We start from the raw sequence: 15459 nt of genomic DNA, 5'->3' as shown, positions 1-15459 counted from the left end.
AATAAAGAGGCGATATAAAACCACCAGCTTTGAGTCACAAGCCCTGGCTCTGTGCTCCCCTCCCCTTGGGCACATTTCTGTCACAGGACAGACCTGGAGCCACCTGAAGAAGAGGTGACTAAAACCTCACTCTCGAAGGAGCTACAAAGCGAATTTGCCTCAGTTCAAAAGCATAAACTTTGTGAAAAGAAAGGGGAAGAGGAGATAAGACACTGATTTTAAACTCCAGAGTCATAGAAAATGCTGTCGCTGCCGCTACTCCCGTGCCCCCTCCTTTCACATCCTCAACCCCCTTAAAAGGTCTTTAATACATACTCGGAACATCTTCAAATCCATCCCAGAAGTCTCCTACTGTGGCTCCTGTGATGATTTCATTGGTTCTGCAATTAACAAGGTCAACTTCCTGATTTCCAAACTCTTTCCTGAAGGATTCCGGTTTCCAAAGTTCAGTGTTCAGTTTATGATGCACTCCGGACACCATCACTGGCTAAGAGGCGAGAACGAAGACTTTAGTTTGAACTCCCCCAGCTCCGTCCCTTCACCCGAGGCAGCCCTTCCTCAAACAGCTGCTGATGTGTTTCTCCGTGGCTGGTCCTCAGTCTCAGATCCCAAAGTGACAGCTTAGCCCCCTGAGTCACCTGCTACACACACCCCTCAAACTACACTAGTGAGCTTCTAAGAGCAAGGATCACACCTCCCAACCCAGATCCCACTACTCACAGAACACCAATGCCAAGGCTCAGGGCTAGGCAGGGGATGTGAAGCAGAGACAAAGGCAGCGAGAGTGCCCTGTCCACAGAGGATGCTGCCTCTGGCCGGAAGCCTGTTGTTACCAGGCAGGAACAGGGCCCTGGATTGCCACGTCTTTTGGTTATCCAAGACAAGCCCGAAATCCTGATCTTTATGTGCAAGAGCCTGACTGAAATATTGGCAACAAGTTCAGCTTTTAAAAAACATTATCTAATCTAAACAAAACATGCTGGTGGACTGTGTTCGGTCTGTCATTGTCATCGTGAGCAAATCTTGTTAGAACACAGGACTGAAAAAAATAATTTTTTTTTTTTGGTTAAATACATACATTTTTCTATTTGACAATTCCCCAAGTCCTGGCCTTGTCCAAGAGCAAAGTGTTCCTCTAGTGAGGACTCCATGTGGCCCAGAAGAGAAGACAAAGATCCAGAAAACATAAACCAAAACAAGAAAGCAGAGGAGCAGGTCTACAAAGCCATGTATCTCCTGAACTATCAACCGAACCTGAAGACTGAACATCACTGCCCTTTAAAAAGCAGGCTCCTTCCCTTGGGAGACTACACACCAATTCCAGGTTGACACCACATGGCTCAGGGCCACCTAAAACTGTCTTCAGCACACAAGGTTCTAATTAATGGAAGAGGGATGCCTCATTTTTATCCTATTTTGTCTAATCCCCCAAACCCCACCAGCCTTAGTCATATTCCCACTTCTCCTATTGAGGTTTATCACACAAGAATCACCAAGAGCCCAGAATGCTCTCATCAAAAATCCAAGGATGACTGGTTGGAAGCAATCAAAACCTCATCAGAGAATACAGCTCAGGAATGTCTGCGGTAAGAAATAAGACTCATAGCCACACTCTGCTCTAATTGTATGCACAGCAAACAATAAAAAGAGATAAAGTATATGCCATTTATAATCCAGGAAGTGGGAGGGGACGGGGGGTCGTCAGGAGTCTACCAAAGGCACCAAGAAGGGGATGTGAAGTGGGTTGGAAAGCAGAGGCCCCGCTTACCTGCCCTTGCTTCCAGCACTCCCTAAACACATTCCAGTTGCTCTTGTTGTTGGGATCTTGCAGGCACAGCAGGCGACTATCACACAGCCAGTAGTGAGGAGTGTCAAAGCCCAGGATGCTGGGCTTGATGGTCAGTCCTTGCGGCCGCTTAGATAAATCGGAGCAAGTCTTATTTTGCACCAAAGAGGCAAAGATGTCATCAAGGATTTTTGGTGTATTCTTCAGTCCATTTTCTGTCTGAATTTGGAAAAAAAAAACCACGAGCCTTAAATATGTCATTCCCTACCATCAAAAAACCCATTCCTATTATGGTAGGATGAGTATACATTACATATCCAGGACAGAATCTAAGCCACGAAAGAATCTTACCCTCAAAAAGGTTAAGTCCTCTTCCTCTACCTGACATCACAACTCTCAGAAGCGGGTACAGGAAAAAGTGTTAACAGTTGAAAATGACCCAGCCCAGAATTCTAACCATGTGAAGCCCATGTGCCAATGACACAGCCTCTGTACCCACGAAGGAAAGCATGGGACTCATCCTTCTTTCTACTTTCTATTTCAGTTTCTCTCTACTCTAACTCCAATTCATCTTTACAAGGTGGAGTAATAAACAATAAAGCAAATGCGTACCTTTCCTGCAGAGGAATTCAAGAGATTTCGTAGGAAACCAGAATTGTTGTTGCTTACAGGTGTCAAAATTGTGCTGTTAAAGGTGTGGAGGACTGTGTTGGATTTGCTCAAGGGAGGTAGGGGTGGAAGGCATTTGATTTCATTCTTTAAAATTGGCATCGTTGGTTGTTTTTCTAAAAACAAATCAAAAACATCCAGATGGAAAAGCATTCTGAAAAGGCAAATCCCTTACTAGTCTTCTATTGACGGAATTACTTTGGAACTTGGTTTTCATTTACTAGAACCAAAAAAACTTAAGAGGATAAATGACATTACTGATTTAGACATGGATTTCCAACTGCTATTAAAAAAATAAATATCCAATATCTAAGGTGATACTATGGTAAACTGCATTTTTTATTTGTTTGTTCCTGGTATACAAAATACAATTTATTTTAGTAAATTAACATTGTAACTATCAACCCTGATAGATATGTTTACAAACACAGATTCTCTTAAGACTTTTCCCATGTATAATTAGATTGCTTACAAATATCAACAGTTATATCCCTTTCTTTCCAATTCTAACATCTCTTTGTTTACCTTACTGACTTAAATAGCCAGAACTTCCAATACAATGTTTAATGAAAGAGTGAAAGCAGGAATCCTTCTCTCATGCCTGAACACAGAGGGAAACTGTTAAAAATTATTCAACCAATTAAAAAATTCAATCACAATTTAGGATGTTTGCTGTTAGTTTTATCGTAGAAACTCATTAGATTAAGGACGTTCCCTTCTATTCCTAATTTAAAGTTTTTTAAAAAAAATTATAAATAGGCTTTGAATTTTACTCTCTTCCTGTATCTCTTCACGTGACTTTTCCCCCGCTTTTTTAATGTTAAAACTACAGCTGCATTTCTGAAGCTCTGCTTGGTCACCCTGTATGATTCCTTTATTTATAGTGCTAAATTCTATTCACTGAGATGTTGTTTAGGATCTCTGCATGAAAGAAACTGATCTGCAATTTTCCTTTCTTTGTAACACAGCCAGAAAGCAGAATCACCAAAATCCTAATCTAACTACCTGATTCCAAACCCATGTTCTTTATACTATCATCAAGCATCCTGAGACAACAGCACAGATGAGAAAAATAAAGCTGAAGCCAGAACGTTGCAACTTAGACAAAATAGGAAATATACACAGGGTTAAAGGCAGAAAGGTAAAAATCACTATTAAAACACACACGTCTCAGCCCACTCCACTCTTGCCAAACACAATCTCAGCCTTACCTAGAGTTCTATCATAAGCAGAAGTTCTCTCCGGCGCTGCATTTGTGTCAGGTCTCAGGGTGGCTACAGGGAACCACCTTCCACTCCACACTACTTCTAACCACTCTGTTCTCACCGTAACTAAGACTGCCAGGACCCTCTGGGAACAGACGGAAGTTCTCAGGAAGGCAGGAAACACTCACCCTTGTTTTCCTTGTTGACATTGCCGCTGGTCAGGTCTGCCAGCCAGTTCAAAGGAGATGTGCTGGCTGGGCAGGCAGGTTTCACGCTGCTGGCCGGCTTGGACGCAGCCTCCCCAGCTACAGCCACAGGCTCCAGCACCGAGGGGTTCTGCTGGAGCACGGCACCAAGAGTCGATTTTTCTCCAACCAAGGAAGTCTGTGGTGAGTACAGAAGGAGAATCTTCCACAAGCTGAAAAATTACGTTTCCCTTTTCTTACCTTCTCCCCTAACTGCTCACCAGTAAGAGAGAAATATCCAAAACAAAACCACCTAATAGCCCTGGACATCACCACCACTGCAGTAATCTCTCGACAGTAGAGCAGAACTATGTAGGAGAGATTTTAACCTTTTAGCTTTTAAGTATTACTAGTAAAAATATAAGATGTAAGTGAAGAATGTAAATACAGCAAGATATCCACCCCCACCCTCGTATCCCCCCTCATGCTCGTTCATATCCCTATCACTGCGTTCACCATGTTGCTTTAAAACGCCCAGTTTGTGCCCATCTCCCCTGTGAACTCACCCCTGTATCATGAATAGGCACTCAAAACCCAGTGGCTGAGTGAGTGAACGAATAAATGAGGCAAGGTAGGAAATACAGCTGTGAATTCAGAAGGAAATGGGATGCAGAAAAAAGAAAATGCTCTTTTGATTTAGCATAGTGTAGTAGGCTTTAAAAATTGATGAACAGCCCTAAAAAGAATTCAAAACATAAACTGAACAAGAACAACAAAAACTGGACAGACAGAACACACCTTATTTTTCTATTACTTAAAAAACTGCCTTGACAACTCAGCTAGTGCGTTTATACATACATAAGAAGGAAAAAGGAGGGTCAAATTCCTGTTGTGGTCCAGGCCCTCACTTTACATGTGATATAATTCTGTGATGCCCAATTACCAGCACTGTTTACTATTCCTCTATTACTGATGAGGAAGCTGAAGCATATATACATGAGTTCAGCTGAGTCAAAGTTATACAACTGGAAAGTGGCAGAAAAAGAATTCAAATTCAGTCCTGACTACAAAGATCAAAACTCTTCTACCTATGCTGCCTTCAACACCACAGCTTTATCAAAATGTAAAATAATTTCTGATTACTAAAAACAATGTGGGATAATGATTACTGGGGTGAGGAAGAAAAAGGGAGACAGCTGGGGGGTAGATGGGATGGTGAAGGTTAAGGGAATGTCACCAGGAAGAGGCATGTGAGCACCAAGGAAATGTACATTTTTTATGTGGAGTGAGAGCTACATAAAGGTTTGTTACAGTATTATTTCCTTCAATTCTTCATATATATTATAGGTAAAACATATTTAATAATTAAAAAAATTTTAAAGCTTATCTGAATAATTTTTACTGTGTAAAACATGAGAAGTTAAAGAACCTATACAAATTTGACAGCAACTTACTAGGTAGACTATAATAGAAAAGGTTTTTGCTTTTTCAAGGAACAAAATTAAAAGCCTACTAAAAGAGGCTACAAATGAGGTCCACAAAAATAATGTGAAACTTGAGAATGGGTCTATAAAGTATCACATGAACCACATGAACTATCTCTTTCCACTGACAGCTCTCCCCATGTTCCTTTCAAATATACTATAGAAATCCTTGGGTTTTTTGAAAACAGACAGACAACAATCACAAGGATGGTGAATCTAGCATAAACAGTAATACCTGTTTTATGTCTTCCTTTGAGGCTGGCTTTGAAAGGAGTTTGAACTGCCTGTTTGAACAGGGACAATTTGCCTTTATTCCCCATTTTGCTCTTACAGAATGAACAATGTCTCCAACATCATAGAGGGCTAAAAAAAAGGGCACCAGGCAAACATCTGAACAAGGATATTAGGTACTTTCAACCTCAACATTACAAAGCAAAAGCTTATATTTCTAACAGGATAACTTTTTTTAGCAGCATTTTTTTTTAGGGTGCTTACACTCCCCCCTTTACATCCTAAGTATGCCTTGCCCCAAATGTGCCATTTTCTTTCCTTTTACAAAACTATTTACAAGGCCTTTACCAGAAAGTTTGGGGGCATTATTTAATACATTTCTCGACAATTTATGGTACATACTAAAATAAAGTCAGCAAGTAATTGTACTACACAAAGTAAAACCGAACTACCAGCCCCTATGAGCTACCCAAAACACAGGAAAAGGAAAATCATTGCACCACACGAAATACCTTTTCCAGGAATGATCTGCGTAGGCATGAGGTTCTCTGGTTCATGTATCTGACTCTTCACACATCTCAGCCAAGAGAAAGTCTTGTAGGCAGCACCTGCAAATAACTGATTTGTAGTAATTGCTCTTTATGGACTCTGGTCCCAAAAGTTTCAGAAATCCATCAACCACACATCAATGAAAGGCTTAATTTAAGAGTATAAGGGGCTTGGAGAAGAGTCAAGTCAGTTCTCACCCTGTTGGCAATTTTTCCTCTTCATCCGATAGCAATCCACACACACTCCAAACCCACACCGAGGACACACCCAGTGCAGGTTGAAGATGGTGGTGTCACACACATCACACATTTCTCGAACACCTTTGACAGCTCGCTTCCAAGCAACCTGTCCTACAAAAATCAATAAATCACTTAGTCTTGGGGACGAGAGGGCTCCTGAAATAAAACATGAAGTGGGAGGGGAGTTGATGCCATTCCTCCCTCTCACTGGAGTTCCCATTAACTGTTCAGCCTCCAGAGCCCATCTCAAATCCCCCACCACCGCCATGAAGCTCTCCTGGATTCCTTCAGCACTCCCATCAACTTGTATTTGTACTTCAGACTCAGGCCTCTTCACACTGTATGCGGTCAGGTGCAGTTTTACTTCCCTCTAGGAGACTAAACTCCATGCAAGCAGAATCCCTGCTCAGGCTGTACCCTATCCCCACACCCCACCCCACCCTCCAAGGAGCTCTGCATAGTAGGTCCTGCTGAGTAAGTCAATGAAAAAAGCAGCATTGGTTACGCAAGCTGGAGTTCAGACACAAATATAAAGGAGCAGTGGTTCTTCACATTTTGGGTCATGAGACCGTCTGAGACTCTAAAGGCAACATGGACCATGCTTTCTCCAAAGGAAAAAAAAAACTGACTCGAATACACAAACCCAACCTTCACTGTCGAGTGTCAGGTTATTCACAGATGCCCTGAAACCACTCAGAGTGCCCACTAAAAACCCCAGGCCGCCGAGGGAAACCTGAAGGGAGCAGCACATAAACTAGCGGGGGGCACAATGGTCCAAAGTCAGGTCCGCCATGCGTCAGTGTCAGAAACTCAATTTTTAGAGCCAGGAGTGATGCAGGCACCCAGGACCGACTCACACTAACCAAGGAGCCAACAGACTGAGGCACAATCAAGAATTCTATGAAGGAGCATCTTTGGTTCCAGTGGCCAAACCCTGAAACTGAAGGGAGGGGCCTTCCAGGACTGGGCAGGAAATCGTACCCCACCCCCCGACCATGGAGGAGTGCCACATACGGCATTAGAAAGCTTCAAGGAGTAAGAGCAAAGGGAGGACGTTTTCCTGCGTCACAGAAAAGCCCAATGTCTGCTGATCAGAAGACTGTTTTCTGTCTGTCTTTCTCTCTCTCCTGAACAAGACAGGATCAATACTGTCACATTCGTGTTCTAAGGAGAACATCTTTTCCTAATCCAGTCAGTGGTTACTTCTTTCTTCAGACTGTCCACAAAACAAATGACTAACTTCAGTTTGCTTTAAGTTAATCCAACTGCTGAGTGAACCTCTGCCATTCATTACAACGTAAAAGCTCCGTGCACAATACATAGAACTTTAGGCATTTTACAGATGAGATTTTATGAACTTCACCTTGGTCACTTGGATTAGACTGTTTTATTAGAGAGTAGTCTTAGATCTCTTAGCCACCTATTTAATGATTATTTGTCATTGAAAAGACGGAATAAATGTATAAAGGCTGAGACCCGCTTCCTCATCTCAGGATCAGAGGGTACCCCCCAACCCCCTCTCTAGCGACACCTTGTGGTGGCATCTTTCAGTATCACTCACAGTGAGTTCCTCTCTCCAGCTGACCAGCTTGTCACAGAGGAAATAAAGGGGAACAGGATAATCAAATAGGCAAGGAGGAAAGGTTAATCACAATTACATCTTTAAGGACACATTTTTCAGACGACTCACCTTGAGCAAAGAAAAACCATCAGTAGCTTAAAACAGCCCTTCCGCTTCAGGAAGCTACTAATATATTCCAAAAAAATGTTTTTGCAACCCAGTCATTCATATACTACCTCTAGACCAGTTACTTAAGAACTTTTCTTTAAATCTTCTCTTACTTAAAAGTATATAAGAAGAAAGCTTTTGTATCTCTACTGAAAATGGGAAACCAGTATCACGTGTCCTAAATAGATTATAGGAAAAACAACTTTAATACGATTCTTGACTTATCAGAGTCTCTACCCCAACAGAACAGTGATTATAAAGCTGCTCTTCACTTTAGCAGGACCCCGGCTGCCCATGGAGCTCACAATCCCATACCCCACCTAGATCTGAATTCCCGCTCCTGGGAATGCCAGTTCCCATTCCTTGGACTCTGAGATATAACAGTGTTCAAACTTATCCAATAAGTTATTTTTGTGCTTAAGCTAGCTTCAGTTAGTTCCTGGGACCTACAACCAAAATTCTTAAGATCAGTACGTGTGGATGCTTATATTGAAACATATTTGGCTATGCAAAGTCTGAAAAGATATCTACCAGAGAGATGGAAAGGCTTCACTTTTAACTTGCAACCATTTGGGAAAGATAAAATGATGGAACGAAGTGTGAGACTTAAAAAGATAGATGCCCCTTGGTGCTTCTGGCTGGGTATCTCACTTCTAAGGGCACACAGACATGAGGTGTGCTGTCCTCCTCGACACCGTACCTTGAGATGTCGTGAGGGAGGTCTGGCTCTAATGTGTCACCCACACTGATCTCTGTGGTTGACTGGGCTGCCAGATTAGTGTGAGAGTGCTCTCAGGGAGTGGGGACACTGCACACACCCGGCTGGAACCTCCAAGTTTTCCCTGAAAACCTTGACTCTAACAATCATTTTCATCTGTGCCTGTTCCCATTTTCATGCCTGGGTCCCAGCCTCCTCAGACCCTGATTCAGTAGGTCTAGGGTACAGCCTGTCCATTATCTTCTTTGAAATGTTTTCTTAAGAACCTTTGTCTTAAAATAAATCCCTTTTGGTGAGTCCACACTTGTTGGTAAGGCTATGCAAATTCCACCACCACCTCACCTTTACCTTAACAAAAAACTTAGTAATTGCCCTGAAACAAACCCTGCAGACAGATTACTGACTGATGAAATCAACAGGCAGAATCTGTTACAAAAGGAAAAATGCAACTTCATTATACCAAAGTCATCTACACTTCTGGGTGAAAATGAAATCCATGCAATTAGGACTTAGGTGTCATTTAGGAACAAAAATCGAGTTGGACTGAAAAATCCTACCCCCTAAGAGATGCTCTTACTGTGTGGCTCAATAGTTGACATAGCTTCCTTTTCAGAAATCACCATTTGACAGAAGTGGTCTCCAATGTTGGCCAGGATATACTTTGCCGTGTCCAAATCAGTCCCAACAACGTTTTTGGTTAAAGGCAACCACAAGCCAATTGCTTCACTGTCATACTTGTTTGGTGTTAAAAAGCCCTCTACCCGCAGTACACCGTGTTTGTTGAACTGTAACCTAGAGGGAGTGAAAAAATAAAAAAAGGATGTTACGTACACGAAATAGTGATTTACATCTTGTTGTTACTTTTTAAATGGTATTTAAATCAAGCATTTCCTTCCCAGTTTTCTATAATCTCCATGGCTAATCACAGCCAATTGCTACTTGGCAACATCAATAGAAAGATTTTTAAAACCTCCAAGTTTTCCCCCAAAAGACATGGGGGGTTGGCAGGGAGAGGGAGTTGTGCTTTACACTCGAACTAAGATCTACTCATGTCATTTCCAAGGACAGCTACTGAACCTGCCTGACTTGGAACTTAATAGCAAGAATAATCACAAGTCACCACAGAAGTAAACTGATAACAAATAGAAGGTGACAAATAATCTGACCAAATTTGAATACAACTACTGCTTCAAGAATAATGCTCAGGAGGGGAAGGCTAACCCTAGACAACACTGAAGCCATGACCATACAGATCCATGAGGTATTCAACACCCTTAGGAATCCTAGCTACAAATTACCATGCAAGCTTCTGGAATAAGAGGCAGTGTTAAGATGGGCCTCAGTACCTAAGAAGGTGGAGCAAAAAGCAGAATATTTTCTCAGCATTCTCTTTCAGCATCTTTGACATCTGCAATGTTTTTTCTAAGCTATGCAATAGTTTTGGACTTATTTAAACACAACATTATATGTCAATCTAGCTGGAGACACAGAAGTAGACATAAAACTCCCAGGGAAGTAGGGTATGACAGGTATCATAACAGTCATTGAGTCTTACAGGAGTCAGAGGAAGAAGTGCTGACTATGAGTTTTGTGCGTCTTATATGAAGAAGACTTCATGTTAGAGACAATAATTAAGCTTGGCCTTGCAAGAAAAATGCAGGGACCTTGATTTCTTTGCTAGTCATTGGGCAGCCGCCGAAACTTTTTTGAGTCCACGAGACACACATAAAGTTGTGCTTTAGAAAAAGCATTTGTCCAGAACTGTGTAGAATGAACTGGAAGGACACTGGGAGTTGCATAACAGATGCAAATGTATTTCTAGGAGTCCAAAGGAGAGATGCAAGCTTTTAATTGATAGCCCAAATTAGAGCTAGTCATAGTTCTAAAAAATAAATTTGGAAGCCATTTCAAATGGGGAGGAGATGGAAAACAGGATTTGGCAACTGAGCTTTACCACTGAGACCCTACCCCCTCCCATTTCATCTGCAGAATTTAATGAGAAACAAACTTGATAAGACTAATGACAGTGTCGATCTTCACTCTAAACATCAGGGAAAAAAAGGCTTTGCTTTTACAACCATGATATTCTTTTTACCAAAGAAGTGAGTTTGTTTGAGTTTCTAATACACTGACTTCTGTTAACAGTTATCACAGCTCTAAATGCTATACACACATATTATCATGGTGCTTTTGCAATTTACTCAGGAATGAATGGGACAAACTACCATCTAAAAAACTCTTGTTCATTAAATAACCCTGAATCTGAAAGTTATCAGCACAGATATAATTACTGATCATTAAAATGCCTGTGCATTTAATTCAGTTCATCAGCAATCTTTAATCTTGATAAAACTAAAGGAGAGGAGAATAGGAAGAAATTAAAGTCAACACTGCTGTTTATGATTAGAGCTAGTTGAAAATGAAACTACCTAGATTTCTGAGAAAGTGTATGATATCTAAAAGCTCGTCTATACCCAGAACAACACTGCTCATTTATATATCAAAAAGACCAGAAGGCTACCTTTCTCTTCACTCAGGATGGAAGAATTTAAAGAAAATTAATTTGACTTAAAGAAAAAAAAAAAGCAATGTAAAAATGAAAGTTTTTGCCTATAAAAGCAGAAAAGATTTTTTAAAGATACACTGGCTGGCAAAGGTACTTGGAGACAGGAATGTTCAAACCCTGCCAGTGGGCATGGATGCAGGGCTATTTGGCAGAACTTATGTATCAAAGCCTTAAAACACACACACCTTCTGACCCAGTAATGCCACTTCCAATAACCTTTCCAAAATAAATAATCAGAGATGTGGACAAGCTGATGATCATTTCTGTATTATTTTTAGTGGCAAAAAATACATAATAATCTTAACACCAACAAGGGAATTGGTTAAGTGAATTTTCCAACACTGTTATTATTGGTTCTTGCATACTTACTCAAAAGTATTTGCAAAAAAAAGTTAACATGATCGAGTGGTTCCTATTACGAACTGGGAAAGTATGCACTGGAGAAAGTAAAATTCAAAACAGTACATAGGGACTTCCCTGGTGGCGCAGTGGTTTTGAATCCGCCTGCCAATGCAGAGGACACAGGTTCGAGCCCTGGTCCAGGAAGATCTCACATGCCGTGGAGCAACTAAGCCCGTGCACAACTACTGAGCCCGCACTCTAGAGACCACGAGCCACAACTACTGAAGCCCGTGCACCTAGAGCCCATGCACTGCAACAAGAGAAGCCACCGCAATCAGAAGCCCGCGCACCACAACAAAGAGTAGCCCCCACTCACTGCAACTAGAGAAAGCCCATGTGCAGCAACAAAGACCCAACGAAGCCAAAAATAAATAGATAAATAAATTTATTAAAAAAAAAAACAGTATATACAACATGCCAAGTAGGTATGCTTGAATATATTTTATGACCACATAAACACTAAAATGCACTGAAAAGTTAACAGTAGTTATTTGTGGTGGTTTTTTAGAACCTACAGAATTTTTCTATGTTTGTTACTTTTAAAAATAGAACTTTAGACACCAGGCCGCCCTGTGCTCCTCAGGCCGCCGCCCTGCCCCTCCAGCGGCTCCGGGTCCCCATTGCCGCGCACCAGCCAGGCGGTTCCAGGGATTTGGACGTCCGTGTCTTTGGGGGACCACTACTTCACCTGCCACATGCTTGCAGGATCTGGTTCCCAGGCTGGAGGTCAGGCCCGAGCTCCTGTGGTGGGAGCTCCGAGTCCAAACCACCGAACTAACAGAGAACCTCAGACCCCAGGGAATATCAACTGGAGTGAGGCCTCCCAGAGGTCCTCATCTCAGCACCAAGACCCAGCTCTATCCAACTGCCTGCAAACTCCAGTGCTGGACGTCCCAGGCCAAACAACCAGTAAGACAAGAATACAGCACCACCCATCAAAAAAAAAAAAAACAACAACAAAAAAATATGTTACAGGGCTTCCCTGGTGGTGCAGTGGTTAAGAATCTGCCTGCCAACGCAGGGGACACAGGTTCAAGCCCTGGTCCGGGAAGATCCCACATGCCGCAGAGCAACTAATCCCGTGAGCCACAACTACTGAGCCCGTGTGCCACAACTACTGAAGCCCGTGTGCCTACAGCCCGTGCTCCGCAACAAGAGAAGCCACCGCAATGAGAAGCCTGCACACCACGATGAAAGAGTAGCCCCCGCTCGCCGCAACTAGAGAAAGCCCGCGCACAGCAACAAAGACCCAAAGCAGCCAAAAATAAATAAACAAATAAATTTATTTTAAAAAAAATGTTACAGACGAAGGAGCAGGGTAAAAATCTACAAGACCAAATAAATGAAGATGAAATAGGCAATCTACCTGAAAAAGAATGCAGAGTAATGATAGTAAACATGATCCAAAATCTCAGAAACAGAATGGAGAAAATACAAGAAACATTTAACAAGGATCTAGAAGCACTAAAGAGCAAACGGTGATGAACAACACAATTACTGAAATTAGAAATACTCTAGAAGGAATCAATAACAGAATAACTGAGGCAAAAGAACGGATAAGTGGGCTGGAATATAAAATGGTGGAAATAACTGCCAGGGAGCAGAATAAAGAAAAAAGAATTGAGGACAGTCTCAGAGACCTCTGGGACAACATTAAACACACCAACATTCGAATTACAGGGGTCCCAGAAGAAGAGAAAAAGAAAGGGTCTGAGAAAATATCTGAAGACATGACAGTCAAAAACTTCCCTAACGTGGGAAAGGAAATAGTCAATCAAGTCCAGGAAGCACAGAGAGTATGACACAGGATAAATCCAAAGAGAAACTCGCTGAGACACATATTAATCAAACTATCAAAAATCAAATACAAAGAAAAATATTAAAAGCAGCAAGGAAAAGCAACAAATAACATACAAGGGAATCCCCATAAGGTTAAGAGCTGATTTTTCAGCAGAAACTCTGCAAGCCAGAAGGGAGTGGCAGGACATATTTAAAGTGATGAAAGGGAAAAACTTACAACCAAGATTACTCTACCCAGCGAGGATCTCATTCAGATTCGATGGAGAAATTAAAACCTTTACAGATAAGCAAAAGTTAAGAGAATTCAGCATTACCAAACCAGCTTTACAAAAATGCTAAAGGAACTTCTCTAGGCAGGAAACACAAGAGAAGGAAAAGACCTACAAAAACAAACCCAAAACAATTAAGAAAATGGTAATAGGAACAAACATATTAATAATTGCCTTAAATGTAAATCGATTAAATACTCCAACCAAAAGACAGACCAGCTGAATGGATACAAAAACAAGACCCATACGTATGCTGTCTACAAAGACTCACTTCAGACCTAGGGACACATACAGACTGAAAGTGAGGGGATGGAAAGAGATATTCCATGCAAAGGGAAATCAAAAGAAAGCTGGAGTACCAATTCTCATATCAGACAAAATAGACTTTAAAATAAAGACTATTACAAAAGACAAAGAAGGACACTACATAATGATCAAGGAATCAATCCAAGAAGAAGATATAACAATTATACATATTTATGCACCCAACATAGGAGTACCTCAATACATAAGGCAAATGCTAACAGCCATAAAAGGGGAAATCGACAGTAACACAGTAATAGTAGGGGACTTGAACACCCTACTTTCACCAATAGACATATCACCCAAAATGAAAATAAATAAGGAAACACAAAATTTAAATGACACATTAAACAAGATGGACTTAATTGATATTTATTAGACATTCTATCCAAAAACAACAGAATACACTTTCTTCTCAAGTGCTCATGGAACATTCTCCAGGATAGATCATATCTTGGGTCACAAATCAAGCCTTGGTAAATTTAAGAAAATTAAAATCGTATCAAGTATCTTTTCTGACCACAACACTATGAGACTAGATATCAATTACAGGAAAAAAACTGTAAAAAATACGAACACATGGAGGCTAAACAATACGCTACTAAATAACCAAGAGATCACTGAGGAAATCAAAAAATACCTAGAAACAAACGACAATGAAAACACGATGACCCAAAACCTATGGGATGTGGCAAAAGCAGTTCTAAGAGGGAAGTTTATAGCAATACAATCCTACCTCAAGAAAAATCTCAAACAACCTAACCTTACACCTAAAGCAATTAGAGAAAGAAGAACAAAAAAACCCCAAAGTTAGCAGAAGGAAAAATATCATAAAGATCAGATCAGAAATAAATGAAAAAGAAATGAAGGAAAGGACAGCAAAGATCAATAAAACTAAAAGCTGGTTCCTTGAGAAGATACACAAAATTGATAAACCATTAGCCAGACGCATCAAGAAAAAAAGGGAGAAGACTCAAATCAACAGAATTAGAAATGAAAAAGGAGGAGTAACAACTGACACTGCAGAAATACCAAGGATCATGAGAGATTACTACAAGCCAATAAAATGGACCACCTGGAAGAAATGGACAATTCCTTACAAAAGCACAACCTTTCAAGACTGAACCAGAAAGAAACAGAAAATATAAACAGACCAATCACAAGCACTGAAATTGAAACTGTGATTAAAAATCTTCCAACAAACAAAAGCCCAGGATCAGATGGCTTCACAGGTGAATTCTATCAAACATTTAGAGAAGAGCTAACACCTACCCTTCTCAAACTCTTCCAAAATATAGCAGAGGGAGGAACACTCCCAAACTCA

The 15459-nt window shown here is 41.0% G+C and overlaps 1 protein-coding gene across 2 annotated transcripts in view; it reads right to left on the bottom strand.

The window, feature by feature from the left end:
* Window positions 1–15459, bottom strand: part of KDM3A (lysine demethylase 3A) — a 54272-nt gene that overhangs the window by 9791 nt on the left and 29022 nt on the right. The window contains exons 12-19 of one of the 2 annotated variants that reach the window (XM_068564008.1): window positions 9373–9587; window positions 6307–6459; window positions 6073–6168; window positions 5565–5692; window positions 3849–4044; window positions 2399–2571; window positions 1769–2005; window positions 316–487 (exon numbers count right to left, since the gene is read on the bottom strand). In XM_068564008.1, the coding sequence (XP_068420109.1) occupies window positions 316–487; window positions 1769–2005; window positions 2399–2571; window positions 3849–4044; window positions 5565–5692; window positions 6073–6168; window positions 6307–6459; window positions 9373–9587 (1370 nt within the window). The remainder of the gene's footprint in view (window positions 1–315; window positions 488–1768; window positions 2006–2398; window positions 2572–3848; window positions 4045–5564; window positions 5693–6072; window positions 6169–6306; window positions 6460–9372; window positions 9588–15459) is intronic. The other variant, XM_068564009.1, reaches the window with a different exon arrangement.

Source organism: Eschrichtius robustus, chromosome 15, assembly GCF_028021215.1.
Source record: "Eschrichtius robustus isolate mEscRob2 chromosome 15, mEscRob2.pri, whole genome shotgun sequence".
NCBI classification, from domain to species: Eukaryota; Metazoa; Chordata; class Mammalia; order Artiodactyla; family Eschrichtiidae; genus Eschrichtius; species Eschrichtius robustus.
Note: the sequence above shows the minus strand (reverse complement) of the source record. Positions and strands in the feature narration are given on the sequence as shown.